General features: G+C 45.3%; 1 protein-coding gene across 4 annotated transcripts in view; it reads right to left on the bottom strand.

Moving 5' to 3' along the window:
* Positions 1–20904, bottom strand: part of PDE1B (phosphodiesterase 1B) — a 298615-nt gene that overhangs the window by 30210 nt on the left and 247501 nt on the right. For all 4 annotated transcript variants that reach the window (XM_075265808.1, XM_075265807.1, XM_075265810.1 and 1 more), the window contains one exon: positions 940–1080. In XM_075265808.1, the coding sequence (XP_075121909.1) occupies positions 940–1080 (141 nt within the window). The remainder of the gene's footprint in view (positions 1–939; positions 1081–20904) is intronic.

Below are 20904 nucleotides of genomic sequence, written 5' to 3'. Positions count from 1 at the left end.
TTATTATGTCGCCGCATTATACCGTGATGGTTATGACCTTCATAAGGCTAATAAGTCTGTGAAATTCCTGACTATACAGGAAACAAATACATGTAGACTTTTCATGTCATGTCCTGGCACACTGGGTATTGGGGACCTAGAATCAGAGATATTTGTGGTGCTAACCATCAAGTGCCCACTTTTGTGTGGTCATGGACGGACTGCTGTGGGCACTTACCTACAGTAAATCCGGCACAAAATCTTGCAATTCTGAAGGACCATGCCAGCATGTACAGGTTAGATTTAGAGATGAGCGAGTAGTACTCGAACGAGTAGGTATTCGATCGAATACTACGGTATTCGAAATACTCGTACTCGATCGAATACTACTAGCTGTTTGAATGTAAAAGTTTGATGCAGAACCAGCATTGATTGGCCGAATGCTATACAGTTGGCCAATCAACGCTGGTTCTTCTCTTACCTTTAGAAGTCTTCTCCGTGCAGCTTCCCTGCGGCGTCTTCCGGCTCTTCATTCACTCTGCCAGGCATCGGGCCTGGGCAGAGCCGACTGCGCATGTCCGCTTGTAGTGGGGGCATCCACAGTCTGCTCTGCCCAGGCCCGATGCCTGGCAGAGTGAATTCAGAGCCGGAAGACGCCACGAGGACGCTGCAAGGAGAAGACTGCTCGGAGGATCCAGCCCGACCCTCACTCGTGGACTTGGTAAGTATAATTTGATCGAACATTGCCTACCCCTGAAATGAGCATTTTCCCCCCATAGACTATAATAGGGTTCGATATTCGATTCGAGTAGTTGAATATTGAGGGGCTACTTGAAAAGAATATCGAACCTCGAACTGTTCGCTCATCTCTAGTTAGATTCTCATGCAGTTTAATACATGTACTGTAACATGACGTTCAAGAAGATAATGATATTGTACATCTCAGGGGTGAACACTTACCACCATGCCTGTCCGTAGCAGAAAACAATGGACTGTTTGTGTCACATCTGCTGCATGGATCTGGTTATGATAAGGATTCTTATATTTCCCATAGCCGCTTTCCAAGGCGTCCAGAAAACTCATTAGAAACGCAACTGGAATCTGTGTTAAGAGAGCAGAAACATGTCAGCCGACACAATCCGTGGTTTATGTCCAATACAGGAATGGGTGCACAATTTGTCTAGAAAACTTGATGGTCCTTTTTCATATACCACTACATTATATGTATCCCATTGAGCGGAGGTCACGCTACATTTTTTCTGGAATAGTAAAAATTTTCCTCTTGTAATTTTTGAGGAGTGTTTTTAGCCAAGGAGGAGTACAAAGATCGCAGTAATGGAAATAAATGATATGTAAGCTTAAAGAGGACCTTCACGTCCTCATCGATGTGTGGTAGTATAGACCGCTAGAAAGCCAACAGTGTTCTGAATTCAGCCAGGCTTTCCATGTATGTTCCCCGCCACAGGAGATTTCAGTGCCACTAACTTCGGCACTGATATCTCCCAACTGTCATAAGGGCGGGTCTTACAGCTCAGCGTCATCACTGGACGGTAAGGAATGCCTCCTCTGAATTTACAAGTCTATGGGTGTGGGGGGGGGGGGGGCGTTCCTCACAGCCCAGTAAGATCTGTCCTTCTGACAGTGGGGATGTCAGTGCCATAATTAGTGGTACTAATTTCTCCAGCAGTGGGGCGCGTACTGAGTTCAGCACAGAGTCGACTTTCTAGCAGTATATAATACCGCACATTGATAAGGCACGGAAGGTCCTCTTTAATAATGCTAAGAGGTTGCTGTTTAAGCAGGAAAACCATTACTATAACTGTCTTCCATGCGTCTCCCACTCGCACACCACCTCCTCACCACGCCCTCTCTCCGTAGGTGTCCCCCAGGGCTCCGTCCTAGGACCCCTCCTGTTCTCCATCTACACCCTCGGCCTAGGCCAACTCATAGAATCTCATGGTTTCCAATACCATTGCTATGCCGATGACACCAAAATATATCTCTCTGGACCAGACATTACCTCTCTGTTGGCCAAAGTTCCAGATTGTTTAGCAGCTGTAGTCTCCTTTCTCTCCTCCCACTTTCTCAAACTCGACATGGAGAAAATGGAGTTCATCATCTTCGCCCCACCCCTACGGCCCCTCTATCTGACCCATCTATCAAAGTTAACAGAACCACTCTTACCCCTGTCCCATGGGTCCGATGTCTTGGGATCACTCTGGACTTCGACCTATCCTTCAAGTCACATGTTCAAACACTCAACACTTCCTGCCGCCTCCAACTCAAGAACATCCACCAAATCCGCTCCTCTCTCACCCCTGAAACTACTAAGATGCTTGTCCATGCCCTCATAATCTCCCACCTAGATTACTGCAACACCCTTCTCCATGGACTCAGAGCAAACACCCTCGCCCCCCACCAGTCTACTCTAAACTGTGCTGCTCTCTTAATTCACCTCGCTCCCTGTTCTTCATCGGCTACTCCCCTCTGCCAATCCCTTCACTGGCTACCCATTGCCCAGATATTGAGTTCTATATACCATCAAGCGTTACATGAGTGATCCCTACATTTTCTATATGCCACTAAGAATTATGTAATACATTGAAAGCAATAGGGAAAAAAGCCTCCCATTGATTTCAATGGGGAGCGCACGTATGCTGGCTCCCATTCAAGTCAATGGAAGCTGCTTTTTACGCGCTCATTCTGAACGTGTTTTTACAATCAGAATGAGCGCAGCATTACATCGTGTGAAGGCTCCCTTATATAGAAAGAACAGCGCCCTTGGTGGACCACAGTGGTACTGCATCCTCATTTGTTTTTAGTGTTTTTGATTTGGTTGTAATACTTTATATTATCTACGTTCCCCTTTAAAAATATGAGTGGTCCTCAGCCAAAATCATTACGACAGAATGAAAGTAAAATAATTGCTGGAGAATAAAAGGTCAAGGTTTTTACTTAACATATTGCTGGTCACATTATACAACAAAGCACATAATATTCTCTCCTAAATTACTACAATAGAATTCCTAATGCAGTAAATGCATAGACATTTAGTAACCCGGTCATGACATAGAAATGGAATTTTTCATTAAGTCAAATATTTTAGGCATGACAATCTCTTTGAATATATTGCTGAAAAAAGCTCTAACTGGATTGGTTTTATTTCCTTGGAATTATTAAAGCTACGGTAAGTGCCCTAATTTGATCTATTGCCTTTTACTTTATCTCCTACTTCCACATTGCCACACATTATTTATGACCATGGCTGTAAGGTTCTCTTTAGGCATTATGCACATAAGCTCTTAGTATATATGTAATATATGTCGGCACTATATACAGATGCAGATGATCTTGTGATACTGTACTGTATGTGTTACCAACCATGTGAACTTCATATTGTATTCAGTCTGGCTACCATAAAAATCTGTATCTGTGTTCTAGACATATTTCCTGCTGGTACCCCCACAGATCAGCATCCTACTAATATTATAAATGTGAAAGTTTGGATGTTTGTGTGTTTGTTAGTCAATCACGCAAAAACGGCTGAATGGATTCGAATGAAATTTGACACATAGATTGTAACCTCGATTAAAACATAGGCTACTTTTTATCCTGGTAAATGACATGGTTTCATGACTGTTATGAATTTATGTTCACATACTAAATTACACTGCTCCTGCAGCAGCTTATCTCAGGTCCCAGGGCTGTTAACTCTCTGTGTAAACACACACTGACCCTCAGTGTACATGCATTTGCATATTATCTGATCTGCTCCAGACTGACACACTGAATGGGAAAACACATTTAATCCAAATTGGCAGTTTGCTACTTTTAAACATGCTGGGAAAAAGAAAATCTAATTTGTTGCAAAATTGTAAAACGACAGCTATGAAGGAAGCAAGAAGTCACAGAGTTCTCCTCAAGTGGAGCTGACGGGGATCATTGGTGCCAACAACACACTCATTATATGGCATCCCAGAAAGCTGCTGAGGTGCCGGAATAATCACGGGCACAACACGAGGAATGAGTTCAGCGGCAGGACAGCTTCACAGCTGCCAAAACGCTGGAGCAGGCGCATCATCAATGCCAGCAACACGCTCATTATATGGCATCCCAGCGAGCTGCTGAGATGCCGGAACAATCACAGGCACAGAGTGAGGTACAAGTTCAGCAGCAGAACAGCTTAAGAGCTGCCAAAGTGCTGGAGCAGGCAAACCATCGATGGCAGCAATTATCTGAATATAAGTGGATCATCGACGCCAACAACACGCAGACGAAGTCGCGGACAGAAACACACACACAAACAACATACAAAATACACGAGTGCAAAACTGGGCAATTCTTATAGGGCCACTACACAAACAAAAAATGAAATATACCCGTGCGAAGCCGGGTCCTCCTGCTAATAATACATAAATGCAATTTTTCAGCCTTCGTTGACTTCTTTGGGAGAAATTTAGGACTCATACAATGTCACTAAGTGTATATAAACCTACAGTATCTAGGAAGCTTAGCACAGTATTATTGCTCCATACCACCTGTGCACTTATAGCTTTAATACTGGTCCATTCAGCGTACAAATCACTAAGGGTGGTGACAAACATAGCACTTGCTATAAAGCAACTGCAAATGGCAGAAGACCCAGGAACAAAGCTACTGGGGTAGCAGTGGTAGCCACTGCCACAGGGCCCAGGACATTAGGGGGCCCAGCAGGCCCTTCATGTTATGTTTTTTGTTTTTTTTTGTTTGATTTTGTTAATGGGCCTTTACATGCTGGAGTAACCACAGCAAATAACAAGCCTTATTTACTTACCTATCCTCGCTCCTGGTCACGACTGCCTGCACTTCTCTTTCTGCAGATGCAACTGTGAACAGGATAGATAAGTAAGGCCGAGGGCCCGCGAAGCCCACAAACACTACTATCATTATACCTTGGGGTCCTTTCAGACCCTGAAATATAATGATTGTTGGGCCAGGAAAGGTGAGGGAACATAAAAAACAGTTTCACTTACCTCTCCTACATTCCGGCAGGCTTCTGGCCTGTTTGGTGATGTCACAGACATCATGCAGGCCAGGTCGGCATCCTTATGTGTTGCCGGCCTGAGTCATGTTACGCCTGGTCCATCATTGGAGAGACCTGAGTCTGAGTCTGAGTGTGCCGCAGCCCAGGAGAGGTAAGTAACAGAGTTTTTTTTATGTTTGTATCCTCCCCTGGGTCTCTGCTGTGGACGGGCAGAAATTTGGCACTTGTTGCCACACAATAACTGCTATGTTTACCTTCACCCTAAAGGTATGTTCATACATAATTTTTTGCAGGCAGATTTAAAAAAACTCCTCACATCTGTTCCATTCACTTTAAAGGGAGTCAGGAGCAGATTTTTTCCTCTAGCTGATTTTTACCTAGAGATAAAAAGAAGTGTCATGACTAGAGATGAGCGAACAGTGTTCTATCGAACTCATGTTCGATCGGATATTAGGCTGTTCGGCATGTTCGAATCGAATCGAACACCGCGTGGTAAAGTGCGCCATTACTCGATTCCCCTCCCACCTTCCCTGGCGCCTTTTTTGCTCCAATAACAGCACAGGGTAGGTGGGACAGGAACTACGACACCGGTGACGTTGAAAAAAGTAGGCAAAACCCATTGGCTGCCGAAAACATGTGACCTCTAATTTAAAAGAACAGCGCCGCCCAGCTTCGCGTCATTCTGAGCTTGCAATTCACCGAGGACGGAGGTTTCCGTCCAGTTAGCTAGGGGTTAGATTCTGGGTAGGCAGGGACAGGCTAGGATAGGAAGGAGAAGACAACCACAACAGCTCTTATAAGAGCTAAATTCCAGGGAGAAGCTTGTCAGTGTAACGTGGCACTGACGGGCTCAATCGCCGCAACCCAGCTTTCCCAGGATCCTGAATGGAATACACTGTCAGTGTATTCCCGTATACCCGATATATACCCCCGATACCCGTTCCAACGGTGTGCCCCCCCACCTTCACCCCAGAAATACCCTGCAAGTCCCCTAGCAATAGGATTGGGGCTATATACACCCACTATTTTTGCTACTGCCATATAGTGCCATTGTCTCACTGGGAATTCAAAGAATATATTGGGCTTACATATAACTTCAATTCCAGGGAGAAGCTTGTCAGTGTAACGTGGCACTGACGGGCTCAATCGCCGCAACCCAGCTTTCCCAGGATCCTGAATGGAACACACTGACAGTGTATTCCCGTATACCCCATATATACACCCCAAATCCCCGTTCCAATGGTGTGCCCCCCCACCTTCACCTCAGAAATACCCTGCAAGTCCCCTAGCAATAGAATTGGGGCTATATACACCCACAATTTTTGCTACTGGTATATAGTGCCATTGTCTGACTGGGAATTCAAAGAATATATTGGGGTGACGTGCACCCACAATTTTTGCTACTGCTATACAGTGCCATTGTCTCACTGGGAATTCAAAGAATATATGGGGGTTATGTGCACCCACAATTTTTAATACTGGTATACAGTGCCATTGTCTGACTGGGAATTCAAAGAATATATGGGGGTTACGTGCACCCACAATTTTTAATACTGCTATACAGTGCCATTGTCTGACTGGGAATTCAAAGAATATATGGGGGTTATGTGCACCCACAATTTTTAATACTGCTATACAGTTCCTTTGTCTCACTGGGAATTCAAAGAATATATGGGGGTTATGTGCACCCACAATTTTTAATACTGGTATACAGTGCCATTGTCTGACTGGGAATTCAAAGAATATATGGGGGTTACGTGCACCCACAATTTTTAATACTGCTATACAGTTCCTTTGTCTCACTGGGAATTCAAAGAATATATGGGGGTTATGTGCACCCACAATTTTTAATACTGGTATACAGTGCCATTGTCTGACTGGGAATTCAAAGAATATATGGGGGTTATGTGCACCCACAATTTTTAATACTGGTATACAGTGCCATTGTCTGACTGGGAATTCAAAGAATATATTGGGGTTATGTGCACCCACAATTTTTACTACTGGTATATAGTGCCATTGTCTGACTGGGAATTCAAAGAATATATGGGGGTTATGTGCACCCACAATTTTTAATACTGGTATACAGTGCCATTGTCTGACTGGGAATTCAAAGAATATATGGGGGTTATGTGCACCCACAATTTTTAATACTGGTATACAGTGCCATTGTCTGACTGGGAATTCAAAGAATATATGGGGGTTATGTGCACCCACAATTTTTACTACTGGTATACAGTGCCATTGTCTGACTGGGAATTCAAAGAATATATTGGGGTGACGTGCACCCACAATTTTTGCTACTGCTATACAGTTCCATTGTCTCACTGGGAATTCAAAGAATATATGGGGGTTATGTGCACCCACAATTTTTAATACTGGTATACAGTGCCATTGTCTGACTGGGAATTCAAAGAATATATGGGGGTTATGTGCACCCACAATTTTTAATACTGGTATACAGTGCCATTGTCTGACTGGGAATTCAAAGAATATATTGGGGTTATGTGCACCCACAATTTTTACTACTGGTATATAGTGCCATTGTCTGACTGGGAATTCAAAGAATATATGGGGGTTATGTGCACCCACAATTTTTAATACTGGTATACAGTGCCATTGTCTGACTGGGAATTCAAAGAATATATGGGGGTTATGTGCACCCACAATTTTTAATACTGGTATACAGTGCCATTGTCTGACTGGGAATTCAAAGAATATATTGGGGTTATGTGCACCCACAATTTTTACTACTGGTATATAGTGCCATTGTCTGACTGGGAATTCAAAGAATATATGGGGGTTATGTGCACCCACAATTTTTAATACTGGTATACAGTGCCATTGTCTGACTGGGAATTCAAAGAATATATGGGGGTTATGTGCACCCACAATTTTTACTACTGGTATACAGTGCCATTGTCTGACTGGGAATTCAAAGAATATATTGGGGTGACGTGCACCCACAATTTTTGCTACTGCTATACAGTTCCATTGTCTCACTGGGAATTCAAAGAATATATGGGGGTTATGTGCACCCACAATTTTTAATACTGGTATACAGTGCCATTGTCTGACTGGGAATTCAAAGAATATATGGGGGTTATGTGCACCCACAATTTTTAATACTGGTATATAGTGCCATTGTCTGACTGGGAATTCAAAGAATATATGGGGGTTACGTGCACCCACAATTTTTAATACTGGTATACAGTGCCATTGTCTGACTGGGAATTCAAAGAATATATGGGGGTTATGTGCACCCACAATTTTTAATACTGCTATACAGTTCCTTTGTCTGACTGGGAATTCAAAGAGTATATGGGGGTTATGTGCACCCACAATTTTTAATACTGGTATACAGTGCCATTGTCTGACTGGGAATTCAAAGAATATATGGGGGTTACGTGCACCCACAATTTTTAATACTGCTATACAGTGCCATTGTCTGACTGGGAATTCAAAGAATATATGGGGGTTACGTGCACCCACAATTTTTAATACTGCTATACAGTTCCTTTGTCTCACTGGGAATTCAAAGAATATATGGGGGTTATGTGCACCCACAATTTTTAATACTGGTATACAGTGCCATTGTCTGACTGGGAATTCAAAGAATATATGGGGGTTACGTGCACCCACAATTTTTAATACTGCTATACAGTTCCTTTGTCTCACTGGGAATTCAAAGAATATATGGGGGTTATGTGCACCCACAATTTTTAATACTGGTATACAGTGCCATTGTCTGACTGGGAATTCAAAGAATATATGGGGGTTATGTGCACCCACAATTTTTAATACTGGTATACAGTGCCATTGTCTGACTGGGAATTCAAAGAATATATTGGGGTTATGTGCACCCACAATTTTTACTACTGGTATATAGTGCCATTGTCTGACTGGGAATTCAAAGAATATATGGGGGTTATGTGCACCCACAATTTTTAATACTGCTATACAGTGCCATTGTCTGACTGGGAATTCAAAGAATATATGGGGGTTATGTGCACCCACAATTTTTAATACTGGTATACAGTGCCATTGTCTGACTGGGAATTCAAAGAATATATGGGGGTTATGTGCACCCACAATTTTTACTACTGGTATACAGTGCCATTGTCTGACTGGGAATTCAAAGAATATATTGGGGTGACGTGCACCCACAATTTTTGCTACTGCTATACAGTTCCATTGTCTCACTGGGAATTCAAAGAATATATGGGGGTTATGTGCACCCACAATTTTTAATACTGGTATACAGTGCCATTGTCTGACTGGGAATTCAAAGAATATATGGGGGTTATGTGCACCCACAATTTTTAATACTGGTATACAGTGCCATTGTCTGACTGGGAATTCAAAGAATATATGGGGGTTATGTGCACCCACAATTTTTAATACTGGTATACAGTGCCATTGTCTGACTGGGAATTCAAAGAATATATGGGGGTTATGTGCACCCACAATTTTTACTACTGGTATATAGTGCCATTGTCTGACTGAGAATTCAAAGAATATATGGGGGTTATGTGCACCCACAATTTTTAATACTGGTATACAGTGCCATTGTCTGACTGGGAATTCAAAGAATATATGGGGGTTATGTGCACCCACAATTTTTACTACTGGTATACAGTGCCATTGTCTGACTGGGAATTCAAAGAATATATTGGGGTGACGTGCACCCACAATTTTTGCTACTGCTATACAGTTCCATTGTCTCACTGGGAATTCAAAGAATATATGGGGGTTATGTGCACCCACAATTTTTAATACTGGTATACAGTGCCATTGTCTGACTGGGAATTCAAAGAATATATGGGGGTTATGTGCACCCACAATTTTTAATACTGGTATATAGTGCCATTGTCTGACTGGGAATTCAAAGAATATATGGGGGTTACGTGCACCCACAATTTTTAATACTGGTATACAGTGCCATTGTCTGACTGGGAATTCAAAGAATATATGGGGGTTATGTGCACCCACAATTTTTAATACTGCTATACAGTTCCTTTGTCTGACTGGGAATTCAAAGAGTATATGGGGGTTATGTGCACCCACAATTTTTAATACTGGTATACAGTGCCATTGTCTGACTGGGAATTCAAAGAATATATGGGGGTTACGTGCACCCACAATTTTTAATACTGCTATACAGTGCCATTGTCTGACTGGGAATTCAAAGAATATATGGGGGTTACGTGCACCCACAATTTTTAATACTGCTATACAGTTCCTTTGTCTCACTGGGAATTCAAAGAATATATGGGGGTTATGTGCACCCACAATTTTTAATACTGGTATACAGTGCCATTGTCTGACTGGGAATTCAAAGAATATATGGGGGTTACGTGCACCCACAATTTTTAATACTGCTATACAGTTCCTTTGTCTCACTGGGAATTCAAAGAATATATGGGGGTTATGTGCACCCACAATTTTTAATACTGGTATACAGTGCCATTGTCTGACTGGGAATTCAAAGAATATATGGGGGTTATGTGCACCCACAATTTTTAATACTGGTATACAGTGCCATTGTCTGACTGGGAATTCAAAGAATATATTGGGGTTATGTGCACCCACAATTTTTACTACTGGTATATAGTGCCATTGTCTGACTGGGAATTCAAAGAATATATGGGGGTTATGTGCACCCACAATTTTTAATACTGCTATACAGTGCCATTGTCTGACTGGGAATTCAAAGAATATATGGGGGTTATGTGCACCCACAATTTTTAATACTGGTATACAGTGCCATTGTCTGACTGGGAATTCAAAGAATATATGGGGGTTATGTGCACCCACAATTTTTAATACTGGTATACAGTGCCATTGTCTGACTGGGAATTCAAAGAATATATTGGGGTTATGTGCACCCACAATTTTTACTACTGGTATATAGTGCCATTGTCTGACTGGGAATTCAAAGAATATATGGGGGTTATGTGCACCCACAATTTTTAATACTGGTATACAGTGCCATTGTCTGACTGGGAATTCAAAGAATATATGGGGGTTATGTGCACCCACAATTTTTACTACTGGTATACAGTGCCATTGTCTGACTGGGAATTCAAAGAATATATTGGGGTGACGTGCACCCACAATTTTTGCTACTGCTATACAGTTCCATTGTCTCACTGGGAATTCAAAGAATATATGGGGGTTATGTGCACCCACAATTTTTAATACTGCTATACAGTGCCATTGTCTGACTGGGAATTCAAAGAATATATGGGGGTTATGTGCACCCACAATTTTTAATACTGGTATACAGTGCCATTGTCTGACTGGGAATTCAAAGAATATATTGGGGTTATGTGCACCCACAATTTTTACTACTGGTATATAGTGCCATTGTCTGACTGGGAATTCAAAGAATATATGGGGGTTATGTGCACCCACAATTTTTAATACTGCTATACAGTGCCATTGTCTGACTGGGAATTCAAAGAATATATGGGGGTTATGTGCACCCACAATTTTTAATACTGGTATACAGTGCCATTGTCTGACTGGGAATTCAAAGAATATATGGGGGTTATGTGCACCCACAATTTTTACTACTGGTATACAGTGCCATTGTCTGACTGGGAATTCAAAGAATATATGGGGGTTACGTGCACCCACAATTTTTAATACTGCTATACAGTGCCATTGTCTGACTGGGAATTCAAAGAATATATGGGGGTTATGTGCACCCACAATTTTTAATACTGGTATACAGTGCCATTGTCTGACTGGGAATTCAAAGAATATATGGGGGTTATGTGCACCCACAATTTTTAATACTGGTATACAGTGCCATTGTCTGACTGGGAATTCAAAGAATATATGGGGGTTATGTGCACCCACAATTTTTACTACTGGTATACAGTGCCATTGTCTGACTGGGAATTCAAAGAATATATTGGGGTGACGTGCACCCACAATTTTTGCTACTGCTATACAGTTCCATTGTCTCACTGGGAATTCAAAGAATATATGGGGGTTATGTGCACCCACAATTTTTAATACTGCTATACAGTGCCATTGTCTGACTGGGAATTCAAAGAATATATGGGGGTTATGTGCACCCACAATTTTTAATACTGGTATACAGTGCCATTGTCTGACTGGGAATTCAAAGAATATATTGGGGTTATGTGCACCCACAATTTTTACTACTGGTATATAGTGCCATTGTCTGACTGGGAATTCAAAGAATATATGGGGGTTATGTGCACCCACAATTTTTAATACTGCTATACAGTGCCATTGTCTGACTGGGAATTCAAAGAATATATGGGGGTTATGTGCACCCACAATTTTTAATACTGGTATACAGTGCCATTGTCTGACTGGGAATTCAAAGAATATATGGGGGTTATGTGCACCCACAATTTTTACTACTGGTATACAGTGCCATTGTCTGACTGGGAATTCAAAGAATATATTGGGGTGACGTGCACCCACAATTTTTGCTACTGCTATACAGTTCCATTGTCTCACTGGGAATTCAAAGAATATATGGGGGTTATGTGCACCCACAATTTTTAATACTGGTATACAGTGCCATTGTCTGACTGGGAATTCAAAGAATATATGGGGGTTATGTGCACCCACAATTTTTACTACTGGTATATAGTGCCATTGTCTGACTGGGAATTCAAAGAATATATGGGGGTTATGTGCACCCACAATTTTTACTACTGGTATATAGTGCCATTGTCTGACTGGGAATTCAAAGAATATATGGGGGTTATGTGCACCCACAATTTTTAATACTGGTATACAGTGCCATTGTCTGACTGGGAATTCAAAGAATATATGGGGGTTATGTGCACCCACAATTTTTACTACTGGTATACAGTGCCATTGTCTGACTGGGAATTCAAAGAATATATTGGGGTGACGTGCACCCACAATTTTTGCTACTGCTATACAGTTCCATTGTCTCACTGGGAATTCAAAGAATATATGGGGGTTATGTGCACCCACAATTTTTAATACTGGTATACAGTGCCATTGTCTGACTGGGAATTCAAAGAATATATGGGGGTTATGTGCACCCACAATTTTTACTACTGGTATATAGTGCCATTGTCTGACTGGGAATTCAAAAAATATATGGGGGTTATGTGCACCCACAATTTTTAATACTGCTATACAGTTCCTTTGTCTCACTGGGAATTCAAAGAATATATGGGGGTTACGTGCACCCACAATTTTTGCTACTGCTATACAGTTCCATTGTCTCACTGGGAATTCAAAGAATATATGGGGGTTATGTGCACCCACAATTTTTAATACTGGTATACAGTGCCATTGTCTGACTGGGAATTCAAAGAATATATGGGGGTTACGTGCACCCACAATTTTTAATACTGCTATACAGTGCCATTGTCTGACTGGGAATTCAAAGAATATATGGGGGTTATGTGCACCCACAATTTTTAATACTGGTATACAGTGCCATTGTCTCACTGGGAATTCCACAAATAATTTGGGGATTCATTCACCCTACATCTCAGGCTCTTGCCATATTCACCCAGGTTGTCAGTGCTGCACCAGCTCGTTCCCAGACAGCTCGGCCCGAAAAACGCGTTACCTATATAGAGGATTTGGACAATGAAGACAACATGTTCTAAATCTAATGTCTGCACCTTCTCCAGAATTAAAATAAAGGCAGCGTTTAACTTTCAAATAGCACTGCACAAAGGAAGAGCTTATCAGCTTGTCTCATGACATGCTACTGAAAAGTTTCATTTGTGTATCTTAATGTAAATATAGTTGTATAAGCTTTTTGGGTTTTAGGCACTGCCAAGTTATTTATTACCACCCGCTCCCTTATAATGATGATGACGCCAAAGTCACTGTGGGTGTTCAGAGCTCACAGCTTTGGGTGACATTTGTCTTGCTCTCTGTCGGTACCAGCTGTCTTTTTGGATACCGTAAAGTTATGTTGACTTTATTAACAGCTATAGAAGCTTTAGCCAGGTTGTGACGGTGTGTAACCCTAACAACACTAAGTGGGATACACATTAATAGTCAGTCTATGTACGCTAAACGTATCACTGAAGTAATTTTTTTTCCCTCTCCCCTAATATAAGAAAGGAACAGACATTAGACCTAGACCGGGGTTCGAGGCTTGAAAAAATCCAGTATTATTTGTTCTTCATGATGTGAAATATGTGTTGAAAAGCAACCCAAGATGAAGTCAGCCATGTGTGCCAGTGTGTTACTTGGCATGCCTTTGCTGGCCCCAACTGTAAGGGTCACTCTCCATTTCCTCCATTTTCCACTCCCCTTCACACCATTTGTGGTGAAGCAATGGGATGCACTGAAGTGCACCCTCTAGCCTCGTGTGGGATAGGGACATCAGATGCCACTCCAACCCCCTCGTCTTCCTCCGCCAGCCAACGGTGCGAAGATGAGAGGAGTGTGCTCTGAATGTTTTCTGCCTAGCAGAGGCTAGTTCTCACTTACGAAAATGGCCCCACTTTGACCTGTATATCAGGCACAATGGTGTAGGTTTCAAAGAAACATGGCACCAACAAGTTGGAAAACGTGGGCCATGCGTGGACCGTGTTTGAGTCTGGCAAGCTCCAGATCTGCTACCAGGTTCCAGCCATTATCACAGGCGCAAAAATGCCAGGCCCCAGGTGTAGCAGGGAAAAAAAAATGCCATCTCAGCCAGGATGGCATCCCTGACCTCGGAGGCACTGTGCTGTCTGTCCCCCAAGCTGATCAGTTTCAGCACGGCCTACTGACATCTCCCCATGCCAGTGTTACAGTGTTTTCCGCTAGTAGCTGGGGTGGAGGTTGCAGCTTCGTAGGGTTTCAGTCTACTCCTGCCATGAATTTTGGCCTGGGAGAGGAGATAGGCCACCCCAGTTTGCACCCGGGGAACAGACTCCACCACATTCACCCTGCCTGTCATTAAAGATAAGCACTGCAGCATCCCTGACCACAGGCGCTTGTCCATGTGTCGGTGGTCAAGTGGACCTTGCAGCAAAGCGCAGAGCTCTGGGCCCGACTGATGTTATGGGACACATGCAGGCGCAAGGCAGAGACAGCACACCAAGAGAAGTAGTAACGGCTAGGCCCAGCATAGGGAGGTGCCCCAGCTGCCATCTGCTGACGGAAGGCCTGGGTCTCCAGAAGCATAAACAAACACCAACATCTCCAGGGCCAGCAGTTTATCGATGAGGCTGTTACAGGCTTGGGCATGGGGGTGGGTTGTATTGTACTTCTGCCTGCAATGAAAAGCTTGGGAAATGTGGAGTGGCTGGGAAGAGGCGCATGATGGTGCAGGCCAAAAGGGCGCATGAGGGTGAACTCCCCAATGTGTCAGAGATAGGTGTGTAGGTGTCCTTGCATCATATACTTGCACCATATTTGGCTTTGGAAGTTAATTTTGTGCCAAAAAGTGGTTAAGACAGCGATCCCTCAGCTACTCCCGTTACACTGTCTATTGAAGTTACCATCTGTGGAAGTGGACCACCATTTCTAAGATCCCAAAGGAAGCAGGCAAGAGATGTGCAGTTCAGAAAAAAAGATGAGAAAATAAGTTTAGGCTGTAGAGCACAGAGGGATCGGAGAGGACAGAGCTGGTGTCGGCCAGGTATTCCCACAACATGCGCCTATACTTGTCCCTCCTGGTGACACTAGGCCCCTGAGTGGCAGTAATTTGTCCAGGGGGGCCATTAACGTGTTCCAGACCTAGGAATAAGTCTTCCAACAGGGTAGAGTTTTGCATGCCTTTGCTTCTACCCACTGTTTTTGCTGCTTAGCTTCCCTCCACATCTACTCTGCTTTCACCCCTAAACATCACCCCAGTTTATGCCTTTGCTTCTACCCAGGTTTTTTGTTGATTTAGCTTCCCTCTACATCTACACTGCTTTAGCCCCTAGACATCACCCCTGTCCATGTGGGGTCGGTGGCCTCGTCATCCACCAACTCCTCTTCCAATTGCGCACTGCCCCCTTACTGCAAACCGCACATGACCACAGCTTGCCTTGATGGCAACTGTGTCTCATGATCCCCACTTAGGTCCAGACAAGTCGGTGGCGGGTCCAAAACCCCAAAATTGGAAGGAAATGGCAGATGCTGCAGTATTTCTAACACCTGTTCCTGGTGCTCGGGCCTGGTCTGTGTTGTACCCTGCACCCTGCTTAACGCATCTGCCATATCCGAAGTTGTGCTGAGCGCATGCTAATGTTTCGTGTCCAGTGCAATGGATGGGATGGGATTTCACATAAGTCTGCCACCCATGGCCACTCATGGTTGAGCAACTGAGGGAGTTGACTTTGACGAACCCGAGGGTTTTGGAGTTGGAACTACATCAAAGGTCTGTGCTGCTCACACACTCTGCTCAACACATGATATGTTTAGTGCCAGCAGTGTGGAGACGTCGCACAACAGCCGTTGTTCCAGCAGGTACAGGCGTTGTAGGAGTGCATAGAGGCTAGCAGCGGCAACTATACACTTTAAAAACTATCCGCACAAGCGCCACACTTTCACCAGTAGCTCAGGAACATTGGGGTACCTTTTTCAAAAGATTAGCAGCAATGAGTTAAAAACGTGGCCCAGGCATGGAATATGTTGCAGGCTGCCAAGCTACAGAGCCAATCCCAGGTTATGGCCATTATCACACATGACAACATGCCTGGGCCCAGGTGCAGTGGCAAAAACCACATTGCCGTCTCATCGAGGATGGCATGACTCACTTTGTAGGCAGTGTGCTGTCTGGCCCCCAAGCTGATGAGCTTCAGCACGGCCCGCTGACGTCTCCCCACACCAGTGTTGCAGCGTTTCCAGCTCGTAGCTGGGGTCAATTTAACAGCGGAGGAGGGTGGTGTTTCAGCCCTCCTCCCAGGAATGTTGTGTGGGGAGACAAGTCAGGCCACCACATTTTGCGACCCGGTCCACGCCTCAACTACATTCAACCACTGTGCCCAAATTGAAAGGTAGCGTCCCTGTCCGCATGCACTTGTCCATTCGTAACTGGTCACATGGAACTTTAGGGCTAAGCGCTGAATTTAGGGACCGCCTCATGTTTGGGGGAAAGTGCTGGTGTGGACGGCACAGTGCGGTGGCGCAGTAGACACTCTGCCCAAAAAGGGCAGAGTGTCCCCCAGCCGGGATTCCAACATCTCCTGGGCCAGATTTCTTGAGATGAGGCCGTTGAAGCCTTGGGCATGTGGGTGGGTTGCGCTGTACTTTAGCATGAAATGAAAGGCTTGGGAGATGGGGAGTTGCTGGGAAGAGGCGCATGATGGCGCGGGCAAAAGGAGAAATGGCAGGAAAAGGTGAGGATAAGGGTGAACTCCCCAAAGTGTCAGAGGCAGATGTGGAGGTGTCCTGGCTCCTGGTCTGGACTGCAGCGCCAGCCCTGTCAACAGTGGAAGAGGCAGTGGCCGCCAGGCCAAACGACGATTATCCTGCGCTTGCTCTCACCCACTGAGCCCAGGGCTTGCCTTCCAAATGATGGCACCCGCAAGAGGTGGTGAGATTCCTCTCCGCAGATCTCCAAACCATCTTGGACTTGCAAATTGCACTAAATTTGTCATGTAACTGACATGTATATGATGAGTCTATCCATTGTCTGTTCATTTTGGTGAAAGTCAGCCTGTCAGCTGACAGACAGCTGTGCTTGTCAGTGATGATGTCACCGGCTGCTTGTACCCCCAGTTTTTGCTGCTTAGCTTGCCTCCACATCCACACTGCTTTTGCCCCTACACATCACCCCTATCCATGCCTGTGCCTCTAGCCATAAGTCTGCCACCCATGGAAACTCATGGTGCAGAAAGTGAGGGAGCTGACTCTGAGGAACCCTTGGGTTTTGTAGCTGGTACTCCATCAAAGGTCTCTGCTGCTCACACACCCTGCTGAACATACGGTATCTAGGGTTAGAGCGTGTGGTGACCTCGCACAACAGTAGGTGCTTCAGGCAGATGTAGGCCTTGCTGGAGTGTATTGCGGCTAGCTCCAGGTACTGTAGACTTGGGAAAGTGGGTGTCCAAGTGCCGCACTTTCACCCTTAGCTCAGCTAATTTGGGGTATGTTTTTAAAAATCATTGCACCACTACATTGAACATGTGGGCCAGGCATGGAACGTGTTGGAGGCTGGCAAGCTCCAGAGCCCTCCAACAAGCTAAAAAACCTGGCCCCAGGGGCAGCGGGGATAAACAAATTGCCATCTCATCCAGGATGGCATCCCTGACCTCAGAGGCAGTGTGCTGTCCGTCTCCCAAGCTGATGAGCTTCAGCCCAGCCTGCTGACGTCTCCCCACACCAGTGTTGCAGCGTTTTCAGCTCGTAGCTGGGGTAAATCTAACAGCGGAGGAGGAGGAGGGTGGTGTTTCAGCCCTCCTCCCAGGAATGTTTTGTGGGGAAACAAGTCAGGAAAATTCTTGAAACGGGAGAGTTTTGCATCTTTGCCCTTGCTGCCTATGGACATCCCTTTGCCTCTAGCCACCATTTTCCCTGCTTTGCTTGCCTCCACATCCACACTGCTTTTGCCCCTAGACATCACCCCAGTCCATGCCTTAGCTTGTACCCCCAGTTTTTCCTGCTTAGCTTGCCTCCACATCCACACTGCTTTTGCCCCTAGACAACACCCCAGTCCATGCCTTAGCTTGTACCCCCAGTTTTTCCTGCTTAGCTTGCCTCCACATCCACACTGCTTTTGCCCCTAGACATCACCCCAGTCCATGCCTTAGCTTGTACCCCCAGTTTTTCCTGCTTAGCTTGCCTCCACATCCACACTGCTTTTGCCCCTAGACATCATCCCTATCCATGCCTCTTCCCCTAGCCATAACTCTGCCACCCCTGGAAACTCATGGTGCAGAAACTTTGGTTGCTGACTTTGAGGAACCCTTGGGTTTTGTAGATGGAACTCCATCAAAGGTCTGTGCAGCTCACACACCCTGCTCAAGATATGGTATTGTAGGGTTTCAGCGTGTGTGAATGACGGACAACAGCCTGTGTTTGGACAGATGTAGGCCTTGCTAGAGTGTTTTTAGGCTAGCAGCGACTCCTGTGCACTTGCAAAAGTGGGCGCACAAGCGCCGCATTTTCAACAGTAGCTTCGGTACATTTGGGTATGTTTTTAAAAAACTTTGCACCACTAGGTTAGACGTGGGCCAAACATGGAACGTGTTGGAGGCTGGCAAGCTCCAGAGCCGCTACCAGGTTCCAGCCATTATCACAGGCGTAAAAATGCCAGGCCCCAGGTGTAGCAGGGAAAAAAAAATGCCATCTCAGCCAGGATGGCATCCCTGACCTCGGAGGCACTGTGCTGTCTGTCCCCCAAGCTGATGAGCTTCAGCACCGCCTGCTGACGTCTCCCCACACCAGTGTTTTAGCGTTTGCCGCTAGTAGCTGTGGTGGAGGTTGCAGCGTCGTAGGGTTTCAGTCTACTCCTGCCATGAATTTTGGCCTGGGAGAGGAGATAGGCCACCCCAGTTTGCACCCGGGGAACAGACTCCACCACATTCACCCTGCCTGTCATTAAAGATAAGCACTGCAGCATCCCTGACCACAGGCGCTTGTCCAAGTGTCGGTGGTCAAGTGGACCTTGCAGCAAAGCGCGGAACTAAGGGCCCACCTGATGTTGAGTGACACGTGCTGGTGCAAGGCGGGGACGCCACACCGGGAGAAGTTGAGACGGCTAGGGACGGCATAGTGAGGTGCCACAGTTGCCATCAGGTCCGGGAAGGCGGGAGTTTCAACAAGCCGGAACGCCAACCTCTCCTGGGCCAGCAGTTTAGCGATGTTGGCGTTCTAGGCTTGCGTGGGTGGGTGGTTAGCAGTGTATTTCTGCCGGCGCTCCAATGTCTGAGAGATGGTGGGTTGTTGTAAAGAAGCGCCTGATGGTGCCTTTGATGGTGCAGGAGAAGGAGATAAGACAGAAACAGGGGAGGATGAGGGAGAAGTCAACAAAGTGGCGGAGGCAGATGAAGTGATGTCCTGGCTCGTCCTCTGGAGTGCATCGCCAGCACTGTGAGCAGAGGCAGTGGCATGAACGGCGGGCGACGTTTGTCCTGCCGTTGCTGCCTGCCACTGATTCCATTGCTTGGATTCCAAATGACGGTGCATTGAAGTGGTGGACAGGTTGCTCTTCTCAGGGCCCCTACTCGATTTCGAGAGGCAAATTGTGTAGACGACACTATATCTGTCCTCGGCGCATTCCTTGAAAAAACTCTACACCTTCAAGAAACGTGCCCTCGATGGGGGAGTTTTTCTGGGCTGGGTACAAAAGGGAACATCTTCGGACATTCCGGGTCTGGCCTGGCTTCGGCAAAGCAGCTGACCTCTGCCTCTGGACATGTCTCTGCCTCTAGCTACCCTTTTTGGTGCTGCACCTGCCTCAACATCCACACTACTTTCCCAGCTTGACATCTGCCTTGTCCAGGTGGGGTCGGTGTCCTCGTCGTCCACCACCTCCTCTTCCAACTCCTGTCTCGCCTCCTCCTCCTGCACAATGCGCATGTCAACTGGCTGCCCTGACAGCAACTGCGTCTCATCGTCGTCGATGAGGGTGGGTTGCTGGTCATCCGCCACCAAATCGACCGGAGATGGAATGGAGGAGACTCTAGTGTTTGAGCATCTGGACACAGATACTCGTCTGTTAGGTCCGTGGAATCGCGAAATGGAGGGGCAGGTTGCGGTACAGTCAAAGGAAGGGAGAACAGCTCTGGGGAGGGACAGTTGGGGTTATTGTTCTGAGAAGATTGGGAATTTTGGGTGGAAGGAGGACAAGACTGTTGGGTAAGAGGAGGTAGAGGCTGACTGGCTGGTGGACAATGTGCTTTAAGCGTTATCCGACAGCCATTGCAAGACCTGTTCCTGGTTCTCGGGCCTACTAATCTTTGTACCATTCAGCCTAGTTAATGTGGAACTTT

The sequence above is a fragment of the Leptodactylus fuscus genome, chromosome 2, assembly GCF_031893055.1.
Source record: "Leptodactylus fuscus isolate aLepFus1 chromosome 2, aLepFus1.hap2, whole genome shotgun sequence".
Lineage (NCBI taxonomy): Eukaryota > Metazoa > Chordata > Amphibia > Anura > Leptodactylidae > Leptodactylus > Leptodactylus fuscus.
Note: the sequence above shows the minus strand (reverse complement) of the source record. Positions and strands in the feature narration are given on the sequence as shown.